Here is a 25774-nt window from a genome sequence, read left to right as displayed (position 1 = left end):
ATCTGTTTCTGGTGGCCATCACACGCGCTAGAAAAACAGTACTCTTTCAGATTCCGAGCCGTTCACAACGGGCTGCGCGTTGGTCGTGTGTTATTTCAGGAAGTGCTACTTCCGCCAGTGTGAGTGTGTGACAAATTCGTCCCGCCTAACTAATTAGAGCATCGCCAGCAAGGATTAAATGGCTAAGATGAATTATTTAGTGTTCTTGGTAAGCATTTGTGTTATGTTGTGTTAGAATAAGTTTTGAACTGCTTGGGAGCACGATTCAGGTGCTGAATAAATGAAAAGAAATACGAAAGTCAAAAATACTCTTAGAAAAAATATGCAAATCGTGTGCTACTTTCAATTGGATACTTGAGTGAAAACGGACAGTGGGGAACTTCTCTCTGACTTGTTTTGCAAAATGAGCTCACCAGCAGTATCGGGAGACAACGTGGAATACACGGAAATGGTGACGAATGACAAACTCGTCTAGTGAAATGTGTTTTTAGGTCATCCTGAGTGAGAAACTGTTATTTTAATTGATATCGACTTTGTTGCATTGGCGAGAAGACAAACCGAAAGTTATTGGACACCAGCTCCGTTTGAAGGTCTGATGTGAATTTTTGACGATGATGACGACGTCCGAAGAGGAATGCTGGAAATTCGGGAAAGTGAAACTTAATTCAATTCCTGGCGTTTTAATGTCGACATTGGAAACCAGTTTCCGTTGCAGGTTCGTCGCTTGAAGATTGAAGTCACTCGTTTGGCGGAGGTGGCTGCCAAACGAAAGTGGTTCTCAGGCTTGGCCAATTTGTCCATTGTCGAGGGGATTGTACGTGATGAATTATAATGCGATAACAACTAAAACCGGTGCAGACCGAATCAATTAACCTAGAAAGTATATAAGATAAAGCAAAAGAGTGATCTAGTTCGATTCACTGTGTGGAGCAGTTTTGTCTGTCTCATTGTTGTGTCTACCATGATGGTGTGCGTGGTACCACAGTTAGCTCGTGAGAACGTTCCGCATTAATTTTTAACTGTAATTTAGATGTTTTAACGAACATATCTAGTGAGTTTGAGATTTTGTTAGCATTCACTTATGATTGGAAAGATTTGGTAGGTACATCCCGTTTTGTCTCAAATTTCGAACAAGACTCATATTATGACTGACAGCGGCGATTTCAAAGGTAAAAACTGATATTTTCACAACTATAAAATGTAGATGACTTGAATCATAGAAGGACTGATCATCCTGTGAAGAAATATGAGTGGTTTTCTTGCAAATTCGCTGTAAAAACTCGAATCTTCGGAATATGAGACAAAACGTGCCATAAAATGACTTAGAAAAAGATTTAATGTTTTTGAAGTACCATTTGACTTTTATTCCGAATTCTCAAGAGTACTAGTCTAGAGAACCAAACAGCGCTCCGCGTTGAAAACTTGATCGATTGGTTACCACCATCAAGTAAGCAATCGACATAATTTTCATCGCGAACGATTGTCAGATTCTTCAGATTCTCATGTGCACAAGAATTCAAAATTTGGTTTCGTTTTATAATCACCGTACATTGACTTGAAAGTCTTCTGAATAGCATAAATCAGCTCATATTTATCAAAATTTTTATTTCTACGTGAAACTGAAGTGTTGACTGTTAATTTTATTGATAAAAACAGTGATTTAAAATATAAATAATAATTATAACATTTTGGCTCATAAACACTTAATTGTTACAGTGTCTTTAAACGCTCCTAATAACTAAAAACAGCAGATATTTGTAAAAATGTAATTGCTCCACTAAATTCAACTGTAAACCGTTGAATGTGTTGTTAAGCATGAATAAAAAGTATTCAAATAAATAATTCCGCCAATAGATTCATATGTGATACCTTTATACTGCCCATCCTCGCATAATAGTCCCATACATATAGGAAATCCCATAGAGTATGGGACTGTTATGTGAGTATAGGCAGTATAGGCTTTGATCTAAAGGATCAATAGAAATAATAAACTTATTACTTCTAATAAAGGATCATTATACAGTGAGAGGCAAAATAAAGTGCCCACCTTACCAGTTTTCGAATTTCTCTCATTGATTTGGTTCAAATTAAAGTTAACACACCTAAATCTTTTGTGATATTTTATTTTTGATGTTCTTTTAAAGTTGCACTTACGAAATTTTGATTAAAAAAAGAATTTTACTTAAAGAAAAAGAAAATCAATTTGTATTGAAAAAAAAGTAGTGACAAAAATAAGTGCCCACTTCCTTCTTGGCCCCAGAAAAGATGATTTAAGAAAAATAAAAAGCAATTTAATAGTTAATGTGTCCTCCTTTGGCCTTAAGGACTTGCTGGAGGCTCTTCGGCATGCTTTTCACCAGGTTTTGTAGGTGTTGTGGATCTAGTTCTTCCCAGGCGCGCTCCAAGGCTTCAAAATAATTATTTTTGTTGGTAACACCAGTTTTTTCAACCCTAGCATCGAGAATCGCCCACAAATTCTCGATGGGGTTGAGGTCTGGGCTTTGTGGAGGCCATTCCAGCGGTTTAATCCGACAAGACCGGAAGAAAGACTTGGTCTTCTTTCCAGTATGCTTCGGGTCGTTGTTCTAGAGAAATATGAATTTCTCTTCAAGGCCCGTCTGGATCAGCGAAACCTCCAGATTTTCCAGCAAGATGTTAATGTAGGAATCTGCCGTCATTATTCCGTCGATTTTCACGACGCTTCCTACTCCACTCCATGAAAAACACCCCCAGACCATCACATTTCATCACATCACACTTCCATGCGTCACCGTTCCTTGGATGTGGCGCTCCTGAAGCTCGAGCTGTCTAACCGAGAGCGGCGGGCTCGTGTGTGATGCAGAGCACCACATCCAAGGAACGGTGAAGCATGGAGGAGGAAATGTGATGGTCTGGGGGTGTTTTTCATGGAGTGGAGTAGAAAACCTCGTGAAAATCGACGGAATAATGATGGCAGATTCCTACATTAACATCTTGCTGGAAAATCTGGAGGTTTCGCTGATCCAGACGGGCCTTGAAGAGAAATTCATATTTCTCTAGAACAACGACCCGAAGCATACTGGAAAGAAGACCAAGTCTTTTTTCCGGTCTTGTCGGATTAAACCGCTGGAATGGCCTCCACAAAGCCCAGACCTCAACCCCATCGAGAATTTGTGGGCGATTCTCGATGCCAGGGTTGAAAAAACTGGTGTTACCAACAAAAATAATTATTTTGAAGCCTTGGAGCGCGCCTGGGAAGAACTAGATCCACAACACCTACAAAACCTGGTGAAAAGCATGCCGAAGAGCCTCCAGCAAGTCCTTAAGGCCAAAGGAGGACACATTAACTATTAAATTGCTTTTTATTTTTCTTAAATCATCTTTTCTGGGGCCAAGAAGGAAGTGGGCACTTATTTTTGTCACTACTTTTTTTTTCAATACAAATTGATTTTCTTTTTCTTTAAGTAAAATTCTTTTTTTTATCAAAATTTCGTAAGTGCAACTTTAAAAGAACATCAAAAATAAAATATCACAAAAGATTTAGGTGTGTTAACTTTAATTTGAACCAAATCAATGAGAGAAATTCGAAAACTGGTAAGGTGGGCACTTTATTTTGCCTCTCACTGTAACATTCAGATTCCAAACAGCTTCAACCACGTTTAAATTGAGTAGCAATTGGCCATAACTTTCTATCGATATGATGGCAGATTCCAGGGAAATATTTCAACAAAATTTCCATACGAATTATGAATCTGTTCGGAATTTGAGACAAACTGGTACGCAAGAGCAGGGATTGTATTCTAACAAAATTGAGAGTATCTCTCACTTATCACTCTTTGTAACAATCATGATCCGCAGCACATCATGAAAGTCTATTTGTCGTCTACTGCTACAGCTCTGATTGTATCGGTGGGATAACAGTGCATGATAGAACATATCTAAACAAGCTCAAAACCTAGGGGCACTATTGTTATAGGATATTCGGGGATTGTTTATCATGCCAGTAAAGTAAAATATCTACCCCCTATGGTAAATGAGCGAAAAGAACGGGGTTTATCATCGCTTGGGGCTCTCTTTCGCAGCTTCTTTTTCTCCGTTTGCTTTGATTGTGCTTCGAAATCAGTTGAAAAGGAATGCTACAATTCCTGCGCAAAAGTATGGGACAGGCTTTTAAATCAAATGAATAATTAGTTATTCCAATGAAAAATTTCGCGAATAAATACATCGGAGCTTGGTCTACTGACCCTGAACTAAAAAATCACTACAACATCCAGTATCTAAAACAGCCTTAATTACATTAAAATTGAGTTGCTATTGACCATCAAAAATGAATTGCCATCCCTCCTTGTTTCACCCCAATGGAATAATCAGGTTTATTCTTCGTGTCGGGTGAGGTCAGAATTGGGGATTGAGGTGACAACAGTCCTCTTGCTTCAATTTAACTGACGTTGGTAATCGAAATTTCATCTAAAAGCATGCTTGTTGGTTAATAATGTTAAGAAAATCAAATCTTTACAGTCTTTCGTGTTAGGCATACGATATTTGAAAGCAAACACGATTAATCACATGTTACAAAAATCTTGAAATCGCGAAATAAATCTTGATCCGGTGGTTTCACATCTCAGCAGCTCGTGGAATGAGATTTTTTGAAGACTGCATCAAAAATCAGCCGATACTGCAGCGTCGAGTCTTCATACTGACGCTTTCGACATTGATATCTTCAATATTACGTCGGATATGATTATCACCGCCTCCAGGAAATTAAAAAGTTCGTACTTTTGGGTTCCGAATACGCGCTTATACATGCCGATGACCTGAAAATTTTTCTTACTGTCAAATCTGTTGAGGACTGTAGGCGGCTTCAATGTCTGATAAATACTTTTGCAGACTGGTGTAGATTGAACAAGCTTTGAATTAGCGTTTATAAATACATGGTTATAACATTCCATCGATCAAAAAATCCCATCATCTTTGATTATCGCATTGAAGGGAACGTACTTGAACGAGTCGATCAGATAAGTGATTTAAGCATCATCCTGGATGCTAAACTCAGCTTCAATCAACATATTTCTAGCATGGTCTCAAAAGCATCTCGTCAACTTGGATTTGTCTCGAAAGTTTCCCGTGAGTTCACTGACCCGCACTGCCTCAAAACTCTCTACTGTGCATTAGTACGCCCAATACTCGAAAATGTTTCGAGTATATGGACTCCCTATCATCTGTCATGGAATATCAGAATTGAGCGTATTCAGCGCAGATTCATTCGTATTGCGCTACGAAGTCTGCCTTGGCGAGATCCACAAAACCTGCCACCGTATAATGAGCGATGCCGGCTTCTAGGACTTGATTCACTGCAACGACGGCGAAGTATCCAGCAATCTATTTTCGTTGCTAAACTGTTGAATGAAGAGATCGATGCACCTAAGCTTCTAACTCGTGTCAACTTCCGTACAATGGGCAGCCAATTGAGGTCTTCAACTATGTTGACAACAAGATTTCACCACACTTTTTCTGGCTGTAACGAACCACTGACCATGTTTGCGAACCTTTTCTTTAGTTGAAGAGCTGTTTGACTTTGGAGAGACTTCTGGATGCTTTAAAAGGAGGGTGACTAGTTCAAGGATGCTACAATAACTATTAAGTATATCCATGTAGACAACTGTCAGATAAATTAATCAAATAAATAAACAAATAAATAAATAAATCTAACATCACAAACGTAGTTGACACATCGTCCGCATAACCTTTTCCGATATTTTTCAAGTTTCTTTCGCCCCACAGTCAATCGTTGAGATTTTTTCCAGTCATTTTCAGTGAATTTCAATGTTTTGGATGTTTCATATGATTCGTGTCTGTCGTGTTTTGAACTACTTTTTTTGTTCAGATATCTCTAACATATACAGTCTCAGATTTAGAAATCAGATCAAAGATTCAGCAATCAATGCGGAGCCAGAATCTGATCATTAACACCGTACCATCTCAAGATTATCTGTTGTAATCTGCACAACTGGAACAAAAAATCAAAAGCTCACAGTAAAACACTTCTAATTAATAATAAAACTTGAGAGGATTTAGCAACGGTGTTAGAAAAAGATTCAGTGATATTATTTTTTTATTATAAGTTTCAAATACATATATCCATTCCATTCTCGAACTTCTTTTCATTTTCAATTGGAATTATGTGCCGAGAAACAAAACCATGGTGAATAAACGTTTTTTCCTGTTATTCTTAACATAACATATTTGTTATATTATTAAATATTGAAAGAATACATTGTTAGTTTTGAATTTTATGACAACATAAAACAAAATTTATACACATTTTTAAGCGGGTATAATCCTTCTACCTACGAGGACCAAATTGCTCTCTAGGGGGAAAACCACTGAGCTACACAAACCGAGATTTGTTCCCTGAATGCCCCTTTTCCTCGAATAACCCGTTTCCCATAAAAGTGGTGTAGTTTAAGGAGGAGCTAGACTTTAGTGAGAGGATGGATGATTAGAAGAAAAAAAACATAAAGCAAACAAAAGAATTTCGAGAAACGAGGTATTCGGGGAACGGACCTTTGAGGTTGTTTTTCAGAGAAAAGTATCACAATCGGCGAGATGGATCTACATAGGTCCGAGCCGTGTCCAAATCGCGGACGACACAGCAAATAAAAAAAAAGTAGCACAACCAGCAACAAAAATTTCATATTTTTTTAATAATTTGCTTAAAATTTTTGCACCTTCGCATTTATGGTGGTAAGCTCCATCAAAGCTAATACGCCAATCGCCAATACACGATTGGCGTATTAACTTCGATGGAGCTTACCACCATTAGAGTTGTGCATCAGTACTAGGGATGGTCGGGTTTCAAATTTTTCAAACCGGAACCCGACCGTAACCGACTTATTATATTTCTTCAAACTCGGACCCGATCCGAAGCCGAGACAATAATTGAAAGACCAACCCGGACCCGACCCGAACCCGAAAATATTTTGTTCAAACCCGAACCCGACCCGAAAACCGAATTTTTTTGTAAAAAACCCGAAAAGATGATAAATTTAACGTTTCTGATGCATAGAGAAGCTTTCAGGATGCTACTCTGTCGGCATTTCTCACCAAACCCGGCCCAAATCCGACTCAACCCGACTGTTTCAAGCCCGAACCCGACCCGTACCCGATAATTTTGTAGCCTTCAAACCCGAACCGAACTCGGGTCGAGTTCGGGTCGGGTTTCGGGTTTGACATCTCTTTCGACCATCTCTAATCAGTACCCATAGTGGAAGGTCCCGGGGCCCAGATAGCCGTAGCGGTAAATGCGCAGCTATTCAGCAAGACCAAGCTGAGGGTCATGGGTTCGAATCCCACCGGTCGGGGATCTTTTCGGGTTTGAAATTTTCTCGACTTCCCAGGGCATAGAGTATCTTCGTACCTGCCACACGATATACACATGCAAAAATGGTCATTGGCATAGTAAGCTCTCAGTTAATAACAGTGGAAGTGCTCATAAGAACACTAAGCTGAGAAGCAGGCTCTGTCCCAGTGAGGGACGCACCGCCAGAAAGAAGAAGAAGTGGAAGGTCCCATAAGAAATCAATGGATTGCGCCACAAAGGAATCATGCTTAAAACACACATCCACTAAAGGAATAGTGTTCCTATTATTGGTGCAAGGATTTTTGCAGGAAAAATTTGAATGAATCGTAATTTTCATACACTTGAATGATAGAAGGATTTGAAAACTATCGATTGATACGTTAAAATCGCATATTTAATGATTTTATCAGTATATTTTAGCTGTTTTCCCTTATGTGCACCATTAATGGTACAGTTGTCCTATAAACAGCCAAGTTTTTTTTTATTTTAATTTTGCCTAAAAGTCAACTGCAGATACTCGACTTCCTTTGCGTGCTGTCCAAAATATCGTAACAATAGAAAACTGGTTGATTTGGTTCGATGGAAACCGAGCATCGCATAATCGGGAAACTACAGCACTTGCATAAACTCTAGACTTCACACTTCCAATTAATGTATCGCCACTTGCATAACTTCCTTTTGCAACTTTGTGCATCTTGGATGTACGGCTTTGGTTGCAGATTTGCGTGTAATTCGTTGCTGTTAATTTCATCTACCAAAATGGAAACGAATAACCGCTACAAAGCAAATCGTGCCACAAAAGCGTGCATCCACAAGCTGTGAAGTGTAGGGGGGAAAGGAATTAAAAAATGGAATAAAACTCTCCTCCGTGAAAATGCTTCATTTCACGAAAAAAAAGTTACTGACCATTTGATTGCTTGAACTTGTTTGAACTTTTCCCGCCAAATCGTCAAACCACACCGGATGCGATTCGACAGTTTTCACCACGAGGCTGCCTCATGCCTCAAATGCTCGATTCGTGTGGATATATTAGCAAAGCAAATTAAGCGTAAAAATTAAGGTTTCGAGGAGAATAGCCCATATCTCCTGCTGAACGATACGGGTTTATTGGTGATGAGATAAATACGGTCAGCAGCGAGTTCGGCTGTCTTATATACAACTTTTTGTACAATCATTTCGTTGAATATGAAAGAAATATGAATCGATAATGTAGAAGAAAAAGAAAATGCATATGGATTTCAATGATATAGGTCAGCAGTATTAAATGCTCACATCCTATGCCGAGAAATCTGCAAGCTTTTTTCTGTTGCTGTCTGATGGCGCACCTATGTTCATAATGATAATCGTAAATCTTTGCATTGATGTGAACGGTTGCTGTGCATATGCGTACTTCCGCCAATTGATATGATGTGGGATACATTTTCACTTGTTGGCGATACATGATGCACTACATTCAGTAGCCGGTAACATGGTTTTGCTTTTGCCGCAGAAACTAGACCATCACACCACCACAACTGGTTCCAACTGGATGCTGTATCCAGGAGGTGGTGGAGAAAATATGTAGAACGAACAAGACAAGTTAACGTAGATCAATGCCTCGGCGCAGAAACTCTCCAGCAATCATCTGATTAATCTGCTTTTCTTTTAATTAGATTATTATAAGCTTGTTCAGACCACAAGGTGTCTAGTCAAGTAAAATTATAATGAGAAAGTGTAACTAGTTTGATTACACGTGAAAGTGAATGGAGGATTTTATTGTGAGATCACAAAAGAAATGTGCAAATGCAGATTAGTCTGCGGGTCATATCTGAAGTTGAATCTACAATATCACTCGTAAATTGTTAGTTGTTGGCCAGTTATTGATTTTGGGTCGTATTCTAATTTAGAACGAAATTGATATTTTTTAAAGCATTTCTAGTATTCTTCTAGGGAATGTGTACCGGTATTCGTAATAGTATCCCTGATTATATACCGTATTACGATACAAATAGCCAAAAATTGTTTAGTGATTGTCAAATCGCTTGAGGATAATACGGAAACATTCCTCAAAACCTCACAAATTTGCTTCCTCGCAACTTATTTCGCCATGATGTTCCTGAACTCGCTGTATTCAACGTATTCAGGATCCGAAATTAAAAACATGGCGAATACTGGTACAAGTGGTCCGGTATTAGTCACCCTCGTTTACAATACAAAAACAAAGTTTCTGATCAGTTTTTATATTTTTCTGATAAACATGTATTGATAGTTGAATTTGTTTAACGTATTGGCAGTAATCAATGCTCTTTTGATGCAGGATTACCACCGCTAGCTTTCGCCAACGGGTCCAACAAAAAATCGAAGGCACGGGTCCAAACAAGGATCGTAAAGGGATCAATAGTAGTTGTCAATAGTACTGAAAAGTACTGTTTTAGTAGCACTGAAAAGTACCGTTTTTAATTTTAGCTCTGAAAAGTACTGTTTATGTAGCACTGAAAAGTACTGTTTTATTGCTTCAGGTAGTTTTTAAGAAAACTTTTTTAAGCAGAGAGAATTCATAGCTCTTTGCGATCGGTGCTATCATAAGCCGCTTCAAAATTAATGAAAAGGTGTTGCGTTAGGACTTGATATTCACGGCACTCTGCAGGGTTTGCTGTACAGTGAAGATTCGGTTTGTCGTCGAGCGGCCGTTGATGAAACCGTTCCGTTTCCCAGATTCTGACAATCAGCTAGTGCAGACAGGTGGACAACCTCTTCGGGACACTTTTGATAAGTTCAGCTCCAATACCATACTCACCAGCCGCCTTGTTGTTCTCATGTTGATTGATGACATCCTTAACTTCTCTCAAAAAATGTACCTTATACTGAATAGTATCAGTAATGCAAAACGCAAATTATGCTGTTTTGTTACTGTTTGTAGCCGATAAAAGCCGATTTTAGTTTTTTCCATAATAAACTTATCATCAGAGTTGCTTAATATCAATCATATCAGCTGATGGCTGGTGCTCTAAGGCTATCAAATTATATTATATTATATCACTTGCGAACTATCGAAATCACTTTGATTTGACAACCAACAGCAGTGATGTGACATCGCACTCTAGATCATAATCACTGCAGAATGAGTGATCACGTGGTCATTATCCATGCTAATAAGGTTTTTCAGTGACCAACACATAGATTCAATCTATCTGCAACGCTATCAAACATATCGTACTGATAAATTGCCATTTTGTTTGCTTTATTTAAGGCTAAACTCAACCCATCAGTGATATCCATAGTCTATCGCCATCAATGCACTAGTGATGAAGTAGACAGCATGATGTTGATGGGATATTGATTGATCCGAATTGTATCGCAGTCGGCATGTAAGCGTTGATAGTGACAGCGAGCAACTCTGCTTATCATAGAAGAGCCTGGTGACGATTAATTAAAGCTAAGTAGCCCATCATTCGTTTTGGCAAAAATGAAGACTTTTCAGCTTGCATTTCAAAGTGATATTGTCTGTTTCATGGGCAACGAAACGCGCCGCCAACTTACAAACAGACCAATCAAATCGTCGCCAGCAAACAAATCAAAGCAGGTGATGCGCCGTTATGTTGGTAAGATTGGTGAAACGTCAAATTCGCAGCGGCTGGTTGGCTGGCGACGGTTTCACCGGCGACGATTACAAATCATCGCGTTCGATAAGGTGCAAAATTTACAATAAAACTCAGTCTTGAAAGTTTATATTGACTTAAAAAAGTAGGGAGTCGATGCCGGTTATGGATCCTTTGCGTATTATGGACACCCTACAGAAAAACATAAAATTAACACTCAAAGCAACTTTATTCCTATGAAAATCCACCGGGGGAACTTCGATTACATTGTTGGTCAGCAGTTTCAGGCAAAATATTTGGTTTGAGACGCATAAATACAGATATTTGAACAGTTTTGTAAATGAAACCACACAAGAGGGTCCATAATACGAATTTCCAGGTGGGTCCATAACAAGCTCGTCGGCAGCGAGCCGGATTACATGGGAATCAAATGGAGGGTCCATAATACGCAACGTCAAATTTGTAAACAATCCTATTACGGACCCCGGGAGGGTCCACAATAGGCATTCGGACAACAGTTTTTCAAATGCATATTTCGCTGGAAAAATCGAATGATTTTGTATGTTTCATAGACGTACTATGAAGTAAAGACATTGAATTCGCTGTTAGACTCCACAAAACGTATATGTGTCTGAGATATCATTGCGGAAAAGCGTCTAGAATGAATTTCAGCTACTAAGGGGCCCATTACTAGCATTGAAACCCTATCAGTGTACGCGCTAACAAGCATAAAGTAAGCTGATACTTTTTCATCTGTGTCAGTGCAAAACCAACTGATTTTCTTTGAGTCGAAATTGTGAGATGAATTAGCAACAATCATCAACGATCCGTACAAATTTCAATGACGGTCTACTTCGCCTTAATCGTTCTGTTAATTCCATGGGAAACGCCTAAAGACTAAAATTGTTATTATTATTCAACATCGAAGAAGAGGCTCAAAAATATGATACCGACAAAAAAATATATAGAAAAAAAAAAAAACAAAATTATCATAGGTCGCGATTAAAAATAAATTGTTCTTTTTTTAATGTATTCGAACCCTCTGAGCAGAATCTCTATAGAGAATCAAAAATGTAGATTTGAGTGCCTTGTACCTTTAATTCCACCCTAATTTCCTATCTTTGACAGAGACGTTTATTTCGACTACCACTTACAGCCCTCTTCAGTGTCAGTTCAGGAGTGGACACTGAAGAAGGCTACAAGTGGTAGTCTACACAGTTCGAACGAAACGTGTAAATTTCTGAGACATATAATGCACATAATTGGAGCATGGAATATCATGGAAATTTACATGATATGTCATGTAAACTTCAATTATATGTCATGTAATCCATCAGAATTCTGTGTGATTACATGACATATAAAACATTTTTACATGTTTTCAGGCTTAAATTTACATTACGTCATGTTTACATCGCATAAATTAAGTTTACATGACGTGTAATCTTCATTATTTTTAACTGTGTAAATACGCGTCAAAGATAAGTAATTAGGGCGGAATTAAAAGGTAAAAGGTACTCAAATCTTACTTACTTTACTTTTGCTGGCGCTACGTCCTTCAAGACATGACCTGCGTGAACTAGCTCGATCCATGGCTGCTAACCTCCTGTTTCACGATCGCCCCACACTTCCAAGATCCTGCTTCACTTGGTCAAACCACCTAGCTCGTTGCGCTCCTTTTGTACCGGCCGGATTCGAGGTGAACACCATTTTTGCGGGATTGTTGTCTGGCATTCTCACAACGTGTCCCGCCCATCGGCTTTGTCGACTTTCTGGATACTGGGTTCACCGTAGAGTTGCGCAAGCTCGTGGTTCATTTTTCTCCTCCATACGCCGTTCTCACATACTCCGCCGAAGATCGTCCTAAGCACATGTCGTTCAAAAACTCCTAGCGCTTGCAGGTCCTCTTCGAGCATTGTCCACGTCTCATGCCCGTAGAGTACTACCGGTTTTATCAGCGTCTTGTACATAATGCACTTAGTGCGGAAGTGAAGTTTACCAGACTGCGAGGTCTTGTGGAGTCCGTAGTAAGCACGACTTCCGGCAATGATACGTCTTCGAATTTCAATGATCCGAGGTAGACGAAGTCGTCCACCACCTCGAACTCATCCCCGTCAATCATCACGTGTCTACCAATGCGAGCTGTATCGCGCTCGGTTCCTCCACTTAGCAGATATTTCGTCTTCGACGTATTTGCCTTCAAGTCAACCCGGTCTGCTTCAAGTTTCACCCTGGTATACTGTTCAGAAACCACCTGGAACGTTCTTCCGACAATGTCCACGTCGTCAGCAAAACAGATGAACTGATTGAATTTATTGAAGATCGTGCCCCGCATGTTGAAGCCTGCCCGTTTCATAACACCTTCTAGCGCAATATTGAACAGGAGGCAGGAAAGACCATCACCTTGTCAAATACCTTTGCGTGTTTCAAACGGGTCCGATAAGGGTTCATTCAAATATTACGTAACGCAAAATTTGTCAAATTTAAAACAGCTCCCTCCCCGCACGTGACAGCTTTTGTAATGAAAATTTCAAATTTTTGTATGGACCGTAAAACTATGTAAGACCCCCTCCCTCCCCCTGTTGCGTTACGTAATATTTTTGAACGGTCCCTTATGCACCCGATATCTTCACACAGCACTGTACACTATCCATCGTTGCCTTAATCAGTCTAGTAAGTTTCCCGGGAAAACCATTCTTGTCCATAATCTTCCATAGCTCTTCGCGGTCGATGGTATCATAGGCCGATTTTAAATCGATGAAGTGGTGCCTAGGGACTTGAAATTCGCGACACTTTTGGAGGATCTGCCGCAACATAAAGATTTTTTTCTGTCGTCGATCGCCCGTCCACAAAACCGGCTTGATAACTTACCTCAAATCTGATTGCCAGTGGCGATAGATGGCGGAAGATGATCTGGGAAAACAACTGGGAAAGTGCATTAAGAATGGTGATCGCTCGATAGCTCTAAAATTCTTACTTGTCACCCTTTTTGTATATTGGGTATATTACTCCATCCTTCCAGTCCTCCGGTATCTGTTGTGTATCCCAGATCCTGGCTATCAATCGGTGCAGACAAGTGGCCAACCTGTCCGGGTCCATTTTAATAAGTTCCACTCCAATACCCAGCTGCTTTGTTGTTCTTGAGCTGTTTGATAGCATGCTTAACTTCACCTATTGTGGGAGTTTGCACGTCTCCCCCATCCGCCATACTGATGAAGCCATTCCTCCTGCTGCCTTGGTCTTCCTCCTCTGCGCCATTAAAGTGTTCATCGTAGTGCTGCTTCCACCTTTCAATCACCTAACTTTCGTCCGTCAAGATACCTCCATTCTTATCCCGGCACATTTCCGCACATTTTTGCGATTCAGTCTGTTGGGTGATCTCCAGGTGTTCCGATACAGGATACTTGCTGGAAGTGGGTACTACGTATGGCCATGTTCATGGAGGTGGCGAAATCAATCAGTCTAAGGCCGTTTTCGTTCGTAAGCTGGTGAGCGCTGAACTTCCCTATAATCGGTCTAAATTCCTCCTCCTGGCCAACCTGAGTGTTGAGATCTCCGATAATTTGACATCATGGCTTGGGCAGCTGTCATATTCACGTTCCAGCTGGGCGTAGAAAGCGTCCTTATCGTCATCGTCACTTGCTAGGTGAGGGCTGTGCACTTCGATTATGCTGATATTTTTTTTTTCTATCTTTATTAACGAGATTTTTAGCTCTGGGCTAGTTCATCTCGGGACCAACGGCTTTACTTCCCTTCCGAAGGAAATAGTCACTAAAATTTTTAGTGACTATCTCGGGGATGGGATTCGATCCCAGGTCCTCGACGTGAGAGGCGTGTGTTCTAACCACTACACCAGATCCGTCCCCTTGATTATGCTGATATTGAAGAAATGGTCTTTGATCCTCAACTTGCAAATTCTGTTGTCGATTGGTCACCACCCAATCACGCGCCTCTGCATTTCGCCCATCACGATAAAAGATGTGCCCAGCTCATGTCTGTTGCCGCAGCTCTGGTAGATGGTATAACCTTCCCTATACACACTCAATCACGATTTGCTTGTTCGGTATTTTTTTTATACTGGATACGAATTGTAAGGACTGTCCATTACACTAGTATTGTACAATGTTGTGATAATAACATATTCTCCAAAATAATTAAATTTCACACGAATATGGAGCAACGTTTAGAACGATCGTTTTTTTGGAGGTTATCAAAATCAATAAATGTTATAAATTGGCTGGGAAACTCGACTATCTATATTCTTTCATTTCAAAAAAGGCTTGTTCTTCGAAAGCATCATCAATCAGAAGCCTGATGGTAAAAATCAAGATATTTTTGGGGCAACAATTTAACAGATATAATAAAATCATTTTTCCCCGATATTTTTAGAGTAAAAAATTTTGAATTTGAAGGGGACTGATATGAGTAGATTTTTTTTGGTTTAAAGTACGTCCTGACGAAAGTGCTAATATAGTATTAATATGAAAAATGACTTACGCCTTCATAGAGTTACTTATTGAGTCCCCATGTCACATTTAAAGCACAATAGAAAACCAATTGCTTTATGTTTAGAAGACCTTTCAAAGCACAATGACAATCATCTAAACTGGCAACACTGCTGTAATAAAATCGATTTTATTTTCCACATGTTATTTTCATAATATGTTATCCTGAGATTATCCATTGAAATATTCGGAGAAAAACGTTTACAATTTGCTGTAGATAGATAAATACGCGTGCATGATTTTAAAAGTATGAGACTTTTTAGTACAACGTCCGTTAAGAGCAAAATTTATACTTCAGACCGCGGTTTAAACTCACGATTCAGCTCTTGTTTATACAAATATAGTTTCTTTAGTAGTCTAAGCTACTTTTGAACACGCTTTTTACTTTTCTCTTTTGCTGGGAGTGAAAGGATGGTGTATCACCAAATTTCGTTATAACTGGATAAATCACTTAAGTTACCTACTATCAGAGAATAGTGGAATATAATTCATTTTTTTAAAGCTACACCTTTAGTAGAATAGTAAAGGATACAAACATACAAATTGTTCATAAAAATAACGATTTCTGTTTTCCGAAAAAAATGTTAAACTTTGATGAACAGCTTTTCTTAAGAGTTTTTGGAAAAACTTTTTAACTTTTCAACCAAAATAATTTTCTAAGATCTTATCTTTTCATAGCATTGTAGAATAATAGTTGAACGATGTACAGAAAACCGATTACGACTTTGTCAATAAATGAAAAAGATATGGCATAAACAAAGTGTCCACTTTATAAAATGAACAGTCCTTAAATCATAAAAAATACCGAACTTTCAGCATTTTGATTGAAAACTTCTGACGTTCAGTAATATTTTTTACTTTTTACTGAACTACGGTAGCTGTCAGACCCAATTTTGCAACATTACCGAACAGGCCGAAAAAACAGTAAAAATTACCGACTATTCAGTAGTTGATATTTTTTACTGACTTGTCGTCAAAATCAAATCAAAACAAAACTGATGCGCATGCGGGAAAGTGTCAAATGAGAATCTCCTGCTGTATAATCGTCCAGCACCGGGAGACACGGCTATTGCAACCAAACTTTTCCTGCACCTATTTTGCGCTTTCTCGTGGTAAGTAGTCGAAATTTAGTGAGAAACTCAACCATTTTAAGCAACCAAAAAGGCTCAGAACGATTTAACTGCTTACTTTGATAAATTCGGTTGGTTTGCATACAAGAGGTAAATTCATCTGCATCATTGAGTTTACCTCTTGTACCAAATAATGATTTTTTCACACATTTTTCGATTACTTTCACTGAGATATGAGCATACCGTAGATGTTTATTCTCACGAAAAATGCATGTGGGTGTCCATGTCCATGTCGATTGGGTTTTAATTTGTATTTCTGAAAAAAAAAAAAACAGTATTCGGAGAAGCAAAGCATGAAACATAGGAAGTCAGTAAAAACGCTCTGCAATTTTACTGACTAAAGCGAAGTATGCACTTCAACAGAAAAGTAATCGCCTATCTCGATGCGTGGGAAATTTCTTGCAAGAAATGCTCAAGAAAAGCATTTTTCTTTGATCGCAGTACGCAGTTGAAAAGAAATGTCATTTCAAATGGAGCTCACTGTAGGAAATTTCTTGACCATTTCTTGGGCAGAAATTTTTACTTTTCTTGAGCGGAACAGCATACTTAGCTTAACAGCAGGTTTGCTACTGACAAGAAAAGGAATCGCCTATATCGATGCGTGGAAAATTTCTTCCCAGAAATGGTCCAGAAAATAACATTTTTTTGATCGCAGTACGCAGTTGAGAAGAAATGTCATTTCAAATGGAGCTCTCTGTAGGAAATTTCAGGACCCATTCAGTCAAGGAATTTCTTTACTTTTCTTGAGCGGAACAGCATACTTAGCTTAAGTCAGTAATTCTCATCAATCAAAACATATTTTGGATTACTGGGGTTTTTCGGTAATCGTAAAAATTACCGAAAAAACCGTAGTTCCAAAACCCAGTAAAATTTTACTGGGGTCGGTAATCTGAATTGGCTGTGTACGTATGTACCTACGATGTCAAATTTGAGGACCCTCAAAAATTCGGAAAGAATGCGGGTACTTCCCAAGAAACTGAGAGACTTACAGTTCCATGACCGAGTTTTCAATCGTTTCCGTCCGTTTTCGATGCCTGGGTCGATGCCGATTGTTCCGGTACGAATTTACATTGTATGCTTCCTGTACTGATGATTTTTACGGCTGGCTTGTAAGGCCTGCACCAACCCCCTGTCTCGCCGGAGGATCATCGTGCACAGCACTGTTTAGAGTCCCATGCTGGCACTAGGACGATGATCAGCCGCTCCTAACATGGAGAACAGACGTTGTTCTGAGCCGCCCCTAACATGGAGAACAGACGCTCTGATAAACTACACCCTCAGAAGACAGGAGCCCCCCTTCCCTGTCAGCATACGACCGAGGTCCCATTGGGATTGGTTACCCGATCTTCCCTAAGGTTACTCGTATCCCAGGCGGCACCACGGGGAGGTAGGGATAGGAGTTACTGGACAAGAGGCTAAGGACCACAAATGGGATATATTTTATACTTACAGGTACGCGTACACGAAGTACCAATGGTACGCATTGTCCAGTCATTTACCACCCTAGGTCATAAAGTACGTACAATAAAAATCTGTAAAAATATATTTACTATTGCCGATACGATAAACGATCAGACTATCACTTATTTTACTGGAAAGTATAATGTTGAGTAATGTCTAATAAATAATAAATGTCTTATTGAAAAGAAACTAAAAATCCGGTTTCAGCTGTGGTCGATTTTTAAAAGTGTCAATACCAAGTCCTTGTAAATCCGTGAAAACATGTAAAAATCTAAAATTTTCGTTGCATACCCATTAGTATAGATATTTGATATAAGTGTATTTTGGATGATTTCCAACGGATCTTAATGCGTCCACTGGCATTCAAATTCAAATTGGTTCTGTTTCTTGGAAAAAAAATAAGATCTATACAACTTCACATCAATTAAAATTACAAGCGACAAAAAAAAACGTAATTTGGACATGATCTCGGAAAATCCAGAAATTCTCCGGTGTCTGGTGGCCACTATTAATCTAGTCCAAATTTGCCTTCGAATGCTTCCGATTGAATTTCTGCTTTTTTTCTGCAATTCCATCCGTTTTTCAAAATGTTATAAGATTTGAATTTTTTGCCTATCTCAATCATTTTGCCTATCCCCTACTAGGACAGGACGACTCAACTTAACTAAGCCTGCCCTGTTGATTTTCAGTAGATAACCTTGACCACGGCATAAAAAATTAACAAGGCAGGCTCTTCACTGATGTAAACATCAAGTTTGGTTGAAAACATGTGACGTCACTCCTATCGTACCATATACCATCCGGACCACTAGATCAATTTTTTTGAAAATTTGTTCGAGGTGGATAGGAATGACGTCGTCAAGTAGCTGTCAGTTTTCGGAATATATCACCTTCTTAAATATAGTACACCGTGACCTTGACGATGTAAAAGTCAGTGCTTCCAGTATCCTTTTCAAACAAATCTTGTGGAAATATCCATTCTTTATTGCTTTAGAGGATGCTAGATGACCCGTGTTATTTTTAGGGAAAAATTACACAATTTCCATTGCATTGCTGCAAATTAAGTATTTTTCATTAATTTTAACATTGTGGGATCATTTACGGTAAACTTAACATCGGCAATAAATAGGTTTGAAACAAAAAGATTTTATGATAAAAGCTCTAATTTATGAACTAGCAACACGGCCTGATTACCAACAAAGTGCCCTGTTGCAATCCAGCTCAACGATGTGAAAGTAGGCCTTTGAAAAAACGTCCAATAAGAAGTGGTCTTTTTTGACAGGCAATTGGTTTCATATTTGTACTTTGGCCAGTGTTACTATGTCATTTATCTGATTCATTTAATCATTAATTCAATTTTAAGAATAATAATAATAATAAGAAGAAAACTAGATTAGGAAAAACTTAGAAAATTAACACTAAGAAAAAACTTCAAAAAACTTCAATTCAAAATTAAAAAAAAAACTAATTAGCAAGCAAAATTTTCAAAACTATTTACACTTCAGCCCTCTCAGGGTCTATCCTGGAGGATCGTACAGGGGCGGGCTAACAACCCACAATTGCTTCGCGAAATCAATGTATCCACCACGAAAGAGGGAGGAAAGGAATTACTTTTTAATTAAACAACACTATAAATTTGAAATTAAACTTTTAAACGATTAATTTATTTAATATTTACAGTTTTGGGATGGAATTCATAGGGTAATAAAGGATGCACAATAAACATCACCTGCCGTTTCCTTTCGTCAGTAACTTTGCCTCCGAGTCACCTTATGCCGGATCTGGATGGCTTAGCTCCGCACTATACTTCGTTCGGGTGTTGGCTCCAATCGATCGAAGATTCACAGCCTTTAGGACACTACATTGGCACTAGTTCCTAGATGAACGAAATTAAGGTTTAGGCCATAAACGGAAAGAACTATTGGAATTTAGTTACTGGAAAAATCCTGTTGGCTCCTCTTGCATCGCCTTATATGCAAAATTCCCCATTCGAAATCACGACGAAGCAGTAGCCATGGATACGGAACATTTCCCGGGAGAGTTTTGCTTCCGTATGGTTGGTATCTCACGCCATGTTTTTGTGCATAAGGAGGGAATGGCGATATCAGAGGATTTGTAGAAGGATTTCAAAATCAAATTTAAATTATTTATATTTACAAATTCATATTTTTTTATTTAATTCATTGGTGATTTTAAGAGTAACTGGTATCGAAGGATAGGGGAAAGGGATTATATTTACGTATTAGCATATTCACATGTGAACTAGTAATACTAGTCTAATATTAAGCATAATTATTCACAAGTCTACAAATATTTACCAAATTATGAACATGTTAACAAACTATGGATATTTACAAAAAGAGAAGAAAAATATATATAAACAAAAAGAAAAAATACAAAAAAGCAAATCTGGATTGTGACCTATCATATAGGTAACACCAGACAAGTCTTGTCTTAGATCCCCTATATTATTGGAAGCCTAACATGATTCTGTTCGCGCTCAATATTGCTGTAACTATTTGGTTTATATACGAAACTTATAGAATTCACAGCTTTATCATAATATATATATATATATATATATATATATATATATATATATATATATATATATATATATATATATATATATATATATATATATATATATATATATATATATTATGATTATTACATATATATATATTACATATAATATAAATTGTAACATAATTGTTAAGCAAGCTTACTCCCTGGATATAGCTAAAAATGGTTTCAGATTTAAAATCTTTCTTGGATTATATTCAGTCCAGAATAAAACAAGGATTCAGTTCAAAACATCATGGATTTTTGCTTCAATATCTCTGAGATTGGTTTGACTCCCCTGCAAAACTTTAATTTTCAAGCTAAAGTAATGCCACTGATTTTGGTATTGACGATATGGATTATTAAAGAATTTACGATACTGGTGTCGAAGGGTCTTGATAACCTGTTCATCTTAGAGATATGCACACGGTTCGCTCATGCAAGCATCAAATGATCGTTATTTTCCTAGAAATTGTTCAGTCAGAGTGAACTAACTCACTGAACGGTGGTATGTAGTTCAGTCAGAGTGGACCATGTACACATAGTCCATCAAAATATCGTTCTATCAGAGGTTTGCATTATGATTTTTCATGATTATCACTTTACATTATATTGTTTAAAAGTAACACAAAGATGGCATAGCATTAACGACTGTACAAATCGTGTGTGGCTGTACAACGCTCAGCTCTATTGATTTTGAGAAATCTACATGTAGTGTCGCAAAAAACGTATGGGATGAACGTCTTTTTCTACATAAAAGAAATAAACAAAACAAGCATCACATTGTACACCTGGCCACGTCCTTACAATCGCTGGTGGAAGGGAAGATGTGTTAGTAGGGTAGGGTGAGCTCAATTCAACAATTTAGAGCATTATAAATAAAGTATGGTAATAAATACATAAATATCAATTTTGAATTTACCTGATGTATCGGAACCATTATTGAAAGAAAAGTTTCGATTAGTTGGATAAAAAAAACATATAATTTCACTGCACTACGCCAACAATGCACTGTCAGTTTTCCACAGTACTACACGAACGACGCAACTGCCACGATTAATCCTGACCGCTTCACCAACCCCTGCAGGAGCAAGCGTTGCAGTCAAAGGATCACACACGACTCTGTTTGAAAGTAACACAAAGATGTGTAGAAATATTGAACCAAAATTAAAACGAGTTAAAAAATACAGAACGTTAGACTTTAAGCTCATTTTTCTCAAAATATGAAAAATGTTACTTGGTCCACTCTGACTTAACGCCGACCAATTGTAGTTCGAAAATATAACATGATTCAGGTCTAAATTTATACTTATTTTGTTGTTTTTTTATCTGTTCAATACTCTTTCACAACAGGTTATAAAAATCCCAAAAAAATACATGGAATTTTGAGCAAAAGTACAAAATTGTTATTTTGATAAGTTGAGAACTTCATAGAAGGTCCTAATCTAATCCTTTTCTTTGAAAGTTTTATTTTTATACTAAAAGGTGTTTGGATCGAAAACAAAAAATGGCGAAAATGTTTCACTTATTTTAACATAAGATGGAATCTTTTCAAGTCTATTCCCATTCGTCGATCGCAACAAGTTAATCGTTCATTGCACCGTATTTTCGTGGGTCAATGACATACCGGGCGATAAGCTGTGATATCCGTCTCGGCGACAAGGCGGCGAACCCAAACAATACGCAGCAACGCCACCCCTCTCGGGTTCGACAGATTTGAAGGCAAAGAAAGCGAACCTCGTCTGGCCTTTTGTGTTGAGACACGCGAGACTTGATTGATCTGCGGCGCTTTATCTGCGTTTCATTCGATGGTGGTTTGCATCAGGTCTCGCTCCCATATCCGGATTACTCTTTTTTGTGCTTGACGAATCTTCATGGATGAACCACGAATTAAACGAAAACGAGAGTGAGATTTTCGCTGAGTCGGCACCATTTGTAGCACGCATAGTAATTATGGCCCGAAAAACTGGACGCACTTTGTAATGGATTATCGCGTGATCTATAGCCACTATCAGGCTTACCTACACGATCGGCGTTTTTTTTTTAGCGGGATCATTCGGATTTGGGATGGAGAGATTGATGTTTGATTGAGATTATTTTCCCATCTCAAACCGTGCTGCGTTAGATCACAAGCATGATTTTCATGGGAGGAAATTCGTTTTAGGTGAGCTCAAGTATGGTAATTAGTGCACTTGTTTCATGGAAAGTTTATATTTGGTATGGAGTTCGATAAAAGTGAAATTTGCCGATGACCAAGATAAAACAAATTGAAGGCTATTTTTTTCTTTATTTTTTGTTTCAAATTTTTTATTAGTATCACTCCAAACATTACATTCATTTCTTATATCTAGGTGTTCTGTGTTAGAAAACACTATCATACTAATTTGGTAAATCTAAATTATGCATTTATTAACATTTTGTTTGCCATAGCAGTTCAGAATTCTTACAGGTAAGTTGATTTCACCTGCTTATTATTAGGAAAAAAAAAACTTAACCTAACTTAACATAGGTATATAACGGATTATTCGTGGCGATTGACTGTTTAACGATAAACTTGCAACGATCGACGCGCCACCATATTTCATATAACGGAGGGTATTAGAACTAACTTGGAGGTGATGCTTTGGAGGTTATTTGGCAATTTGGAGGTTAAAATCCCCTCCAAACACTAGCGATTTTGCGGTGGGATGTTGACGTTTGCTGACGAATAGAAGATTGAAAAGATTTTGTCTAAAATTATGAATAATTTTATTCGCCATTTGTTCCAATGTTTCAACATTGGATATTGTATGTATCTCATTAGTATTGCACCAGAGAGGGAGCTTCAGTATCATTTTCATGGTTGCAACTAGAGTGCCTGTAAACAAGAGTGACGTCATGTTCCAGTTTTGACAGGTCTCCTGCTCAATTGGAACGCGGATTTGTATGGAAATGACAGTTCGTCGCTGTTCCAATTTTGACATTGACGCCACTCTTATCTAGATCCACTCTGGTTGCAACCATGTTTAGTGAATACACGAAAGAAAACGTGACGTTCTAAGAGCTTTTCCCCAAAACGGTGTCCAAGAAGGTTAACCACCGCTAGCTTTTACTAACGGGTCCAACGAAAAACCGAAGACACCAGTCCAAACAATGATCGAAAAGGATGAAAAAGGGATCAATAGATAAAACAAGTTTGAAAGAGTTTGAAGAGTTTTGTAAAATATTACAGAATGGATGCCTCTTTTGTTCTGTCGCAAAGTTGAAGGAAATTTTTATTCAGGATCGAATAACAAACATTACTTCACAATGGTATTTCTACTACAGGTTTGACTTTTTTTCTTGATTGCAGCTATTATTCGGATGCCAGTTGCTTACCAGAGCTGATGACCTGCTCGATTCGGAGGAACCACCAGAGGGGTAACGCTATTCGTGACATTTCGTCACACTGTTCATGGAATAATGACAAATCGATCGTTTTCAGCTACTATGCATTCATCGAGTCGCCGTCTGCCGTTCCGCCAAAGGTTCGCTCCCCGCCCTATACTCACATCAACATCGACTGCAAGGATGCCACCAACCCCAAGCCATACGTTTCCGCGAACAATCTCTGCGGAGATCTGAACAAGGGCAAAATTCCACGCAACCCAATGCGTCAGAGCGTAATGGGGGAGCCTTATCCTTTGTAAGTCATAATAATGATTAAGTGATGAAAAGCTATTGAATTTTAAAATCAATGTATTGTTTCATTCTTTTAGTGAGCTGATTAGAAATCAAACACTAAAGTTTTTGTCGAAAACTTTACCAGTGTTGAAGGCCGATGATACGCTCCCAAGGTTACTCAGATCATGCCAGATGAGACTGTTGATCAGTTTGACGACAATGGGTAATAAGCTTCTCTAATCAATTTTCAAAATCGTCCTTTATCGGTATGATTATTATTCTAGAATTGGTCGTCGAATGGGTAAAGTCATGCGAATGACCGAAGATCGCAGAGATGAGGAGGAACCCCGAACACCGAGGAAGTTCTGCGACGGTGGCGGCGTATTCTGCGCTCTTTATCGAGCTATTCAAGGTGAACCAATCAGTAGCAAACTGGTCGCTGAACGACGTGAAGAAATCCCAAGTGCCTACGCTCCTCCTCCACCGCGATATGACGGACCCCCCACACCTTGTCCAGCCAAGGTTGAGTATGCTACACCGGTGTTCGCTAAGAACTACCAGGGCTCGTGGAGATACGTCGTCCAAATTCCATACGAGGGATACTTTACTCAAACCGTTGAAGTGACTCGTTGTCTCCAGGCTCGTTGTCATTATCTAGATGGTGGCTGTTTGTCGTCTCCTCGTTGGGTTAGCTTGCTTGTCGCCGAAATTTTCTATCCGAATGCAGAGGAATTCACTACTTCGACATCTACAACCACTGCCCCATCGATTCAAGATTTCCAAGCTTACCAGCAATATCTGCAAAAGCGAGCGGGACTTCCCACTGGTGCCGATAGTGGATCGTATGAAAACACCAGCAATCACGCAACTCGCAAGAGCGATCAACATTGCGACGGACACGATGAGATTGGGTGCTTCCAAGTTCGCTTGTACTACGATTGGTTCCTGATACCCGGCTCTTGTAAATGCTGGAGACCCGATTATTTCGCAAAGTACGTCCGAAAGCGGCCAACTCCTGAACTGTAAAACTCGATTTATAGCTGCTGCGCCCATAAGATAGATGTCGCGTACGAGTGTTGAATGGACTGCAACTTTATTTATTTATTTATTTTATCATAGCTTATGTAAATGCTAGAGCGTAAAATGGAAATTCAAGTTGGAGCTTATTCGGGTAAAACATTTGAAGGCGGTTCTGTGGACACTTTCTGGCGTGATCCGGGACGTGTTTAATCTCTCTTACTTTCAAAGCAGAAGAATTCTCTCTTCTACTCTCAACTTTCCGCTGGTTATGGTGTTATTGGGACAACAATCGCTGCAATGAGCCATCGAAGGCATCCATTGAGTCGGATTTATTTTTAGTTCTCAAGTGATCTAGAAATATGACTGACAACACTGATCTGCAAAACAGTACTATACATTAAACGCTCTTTATAAGAAACTATAGGGTAAGCTACAATAGGTATCTTTTAAATGTGCTCTACTCGTCTACTAGAGTCTGAATCAGCAGAAGCAATGAAAGAGAAATAATTTGTAAATATAAATATTTTAAAAATA

The 25774-nt window shown here is 38.6% G+C and overlaps 1 protein-coding gene across 1 annotated transcript; it reads left to right on the top strand.

Annotated features, from left to right (window-relative positions):
- On the top strand, positions 1–25774 carry LOC5575927. The gene is given in 6 exon segments (XM_001655868.3): positions 1–208; positions 23910–23977; positions 24042–24242; positions 24316–24383; positions 24386–24443; positions 24505–25774. Coding segments are annotated over 6 exon segments (1167 nt in total). The 5' UTR covers positions 1–178; the 3' UTR covers positions 25247–25774.

The sequence above is a fragment of the Aedes aegypti genome, chromosome 2, assembly GCF_002204515.2.
Source record: "Aedes aegypti strain LVP_AGWG chromosome 2, AaegL5.0 Primary Assembly, whole genome shotgun sequence".
Lineage (NCBI taxonomy): Eukaryota > Metazoa > Arthropoda > Insecta > Diptera > Culicidae > Aedes > Aedes aegypti.
This window is presented reverse-complemented; position numbering and strand designations above follow the sequence as displayed.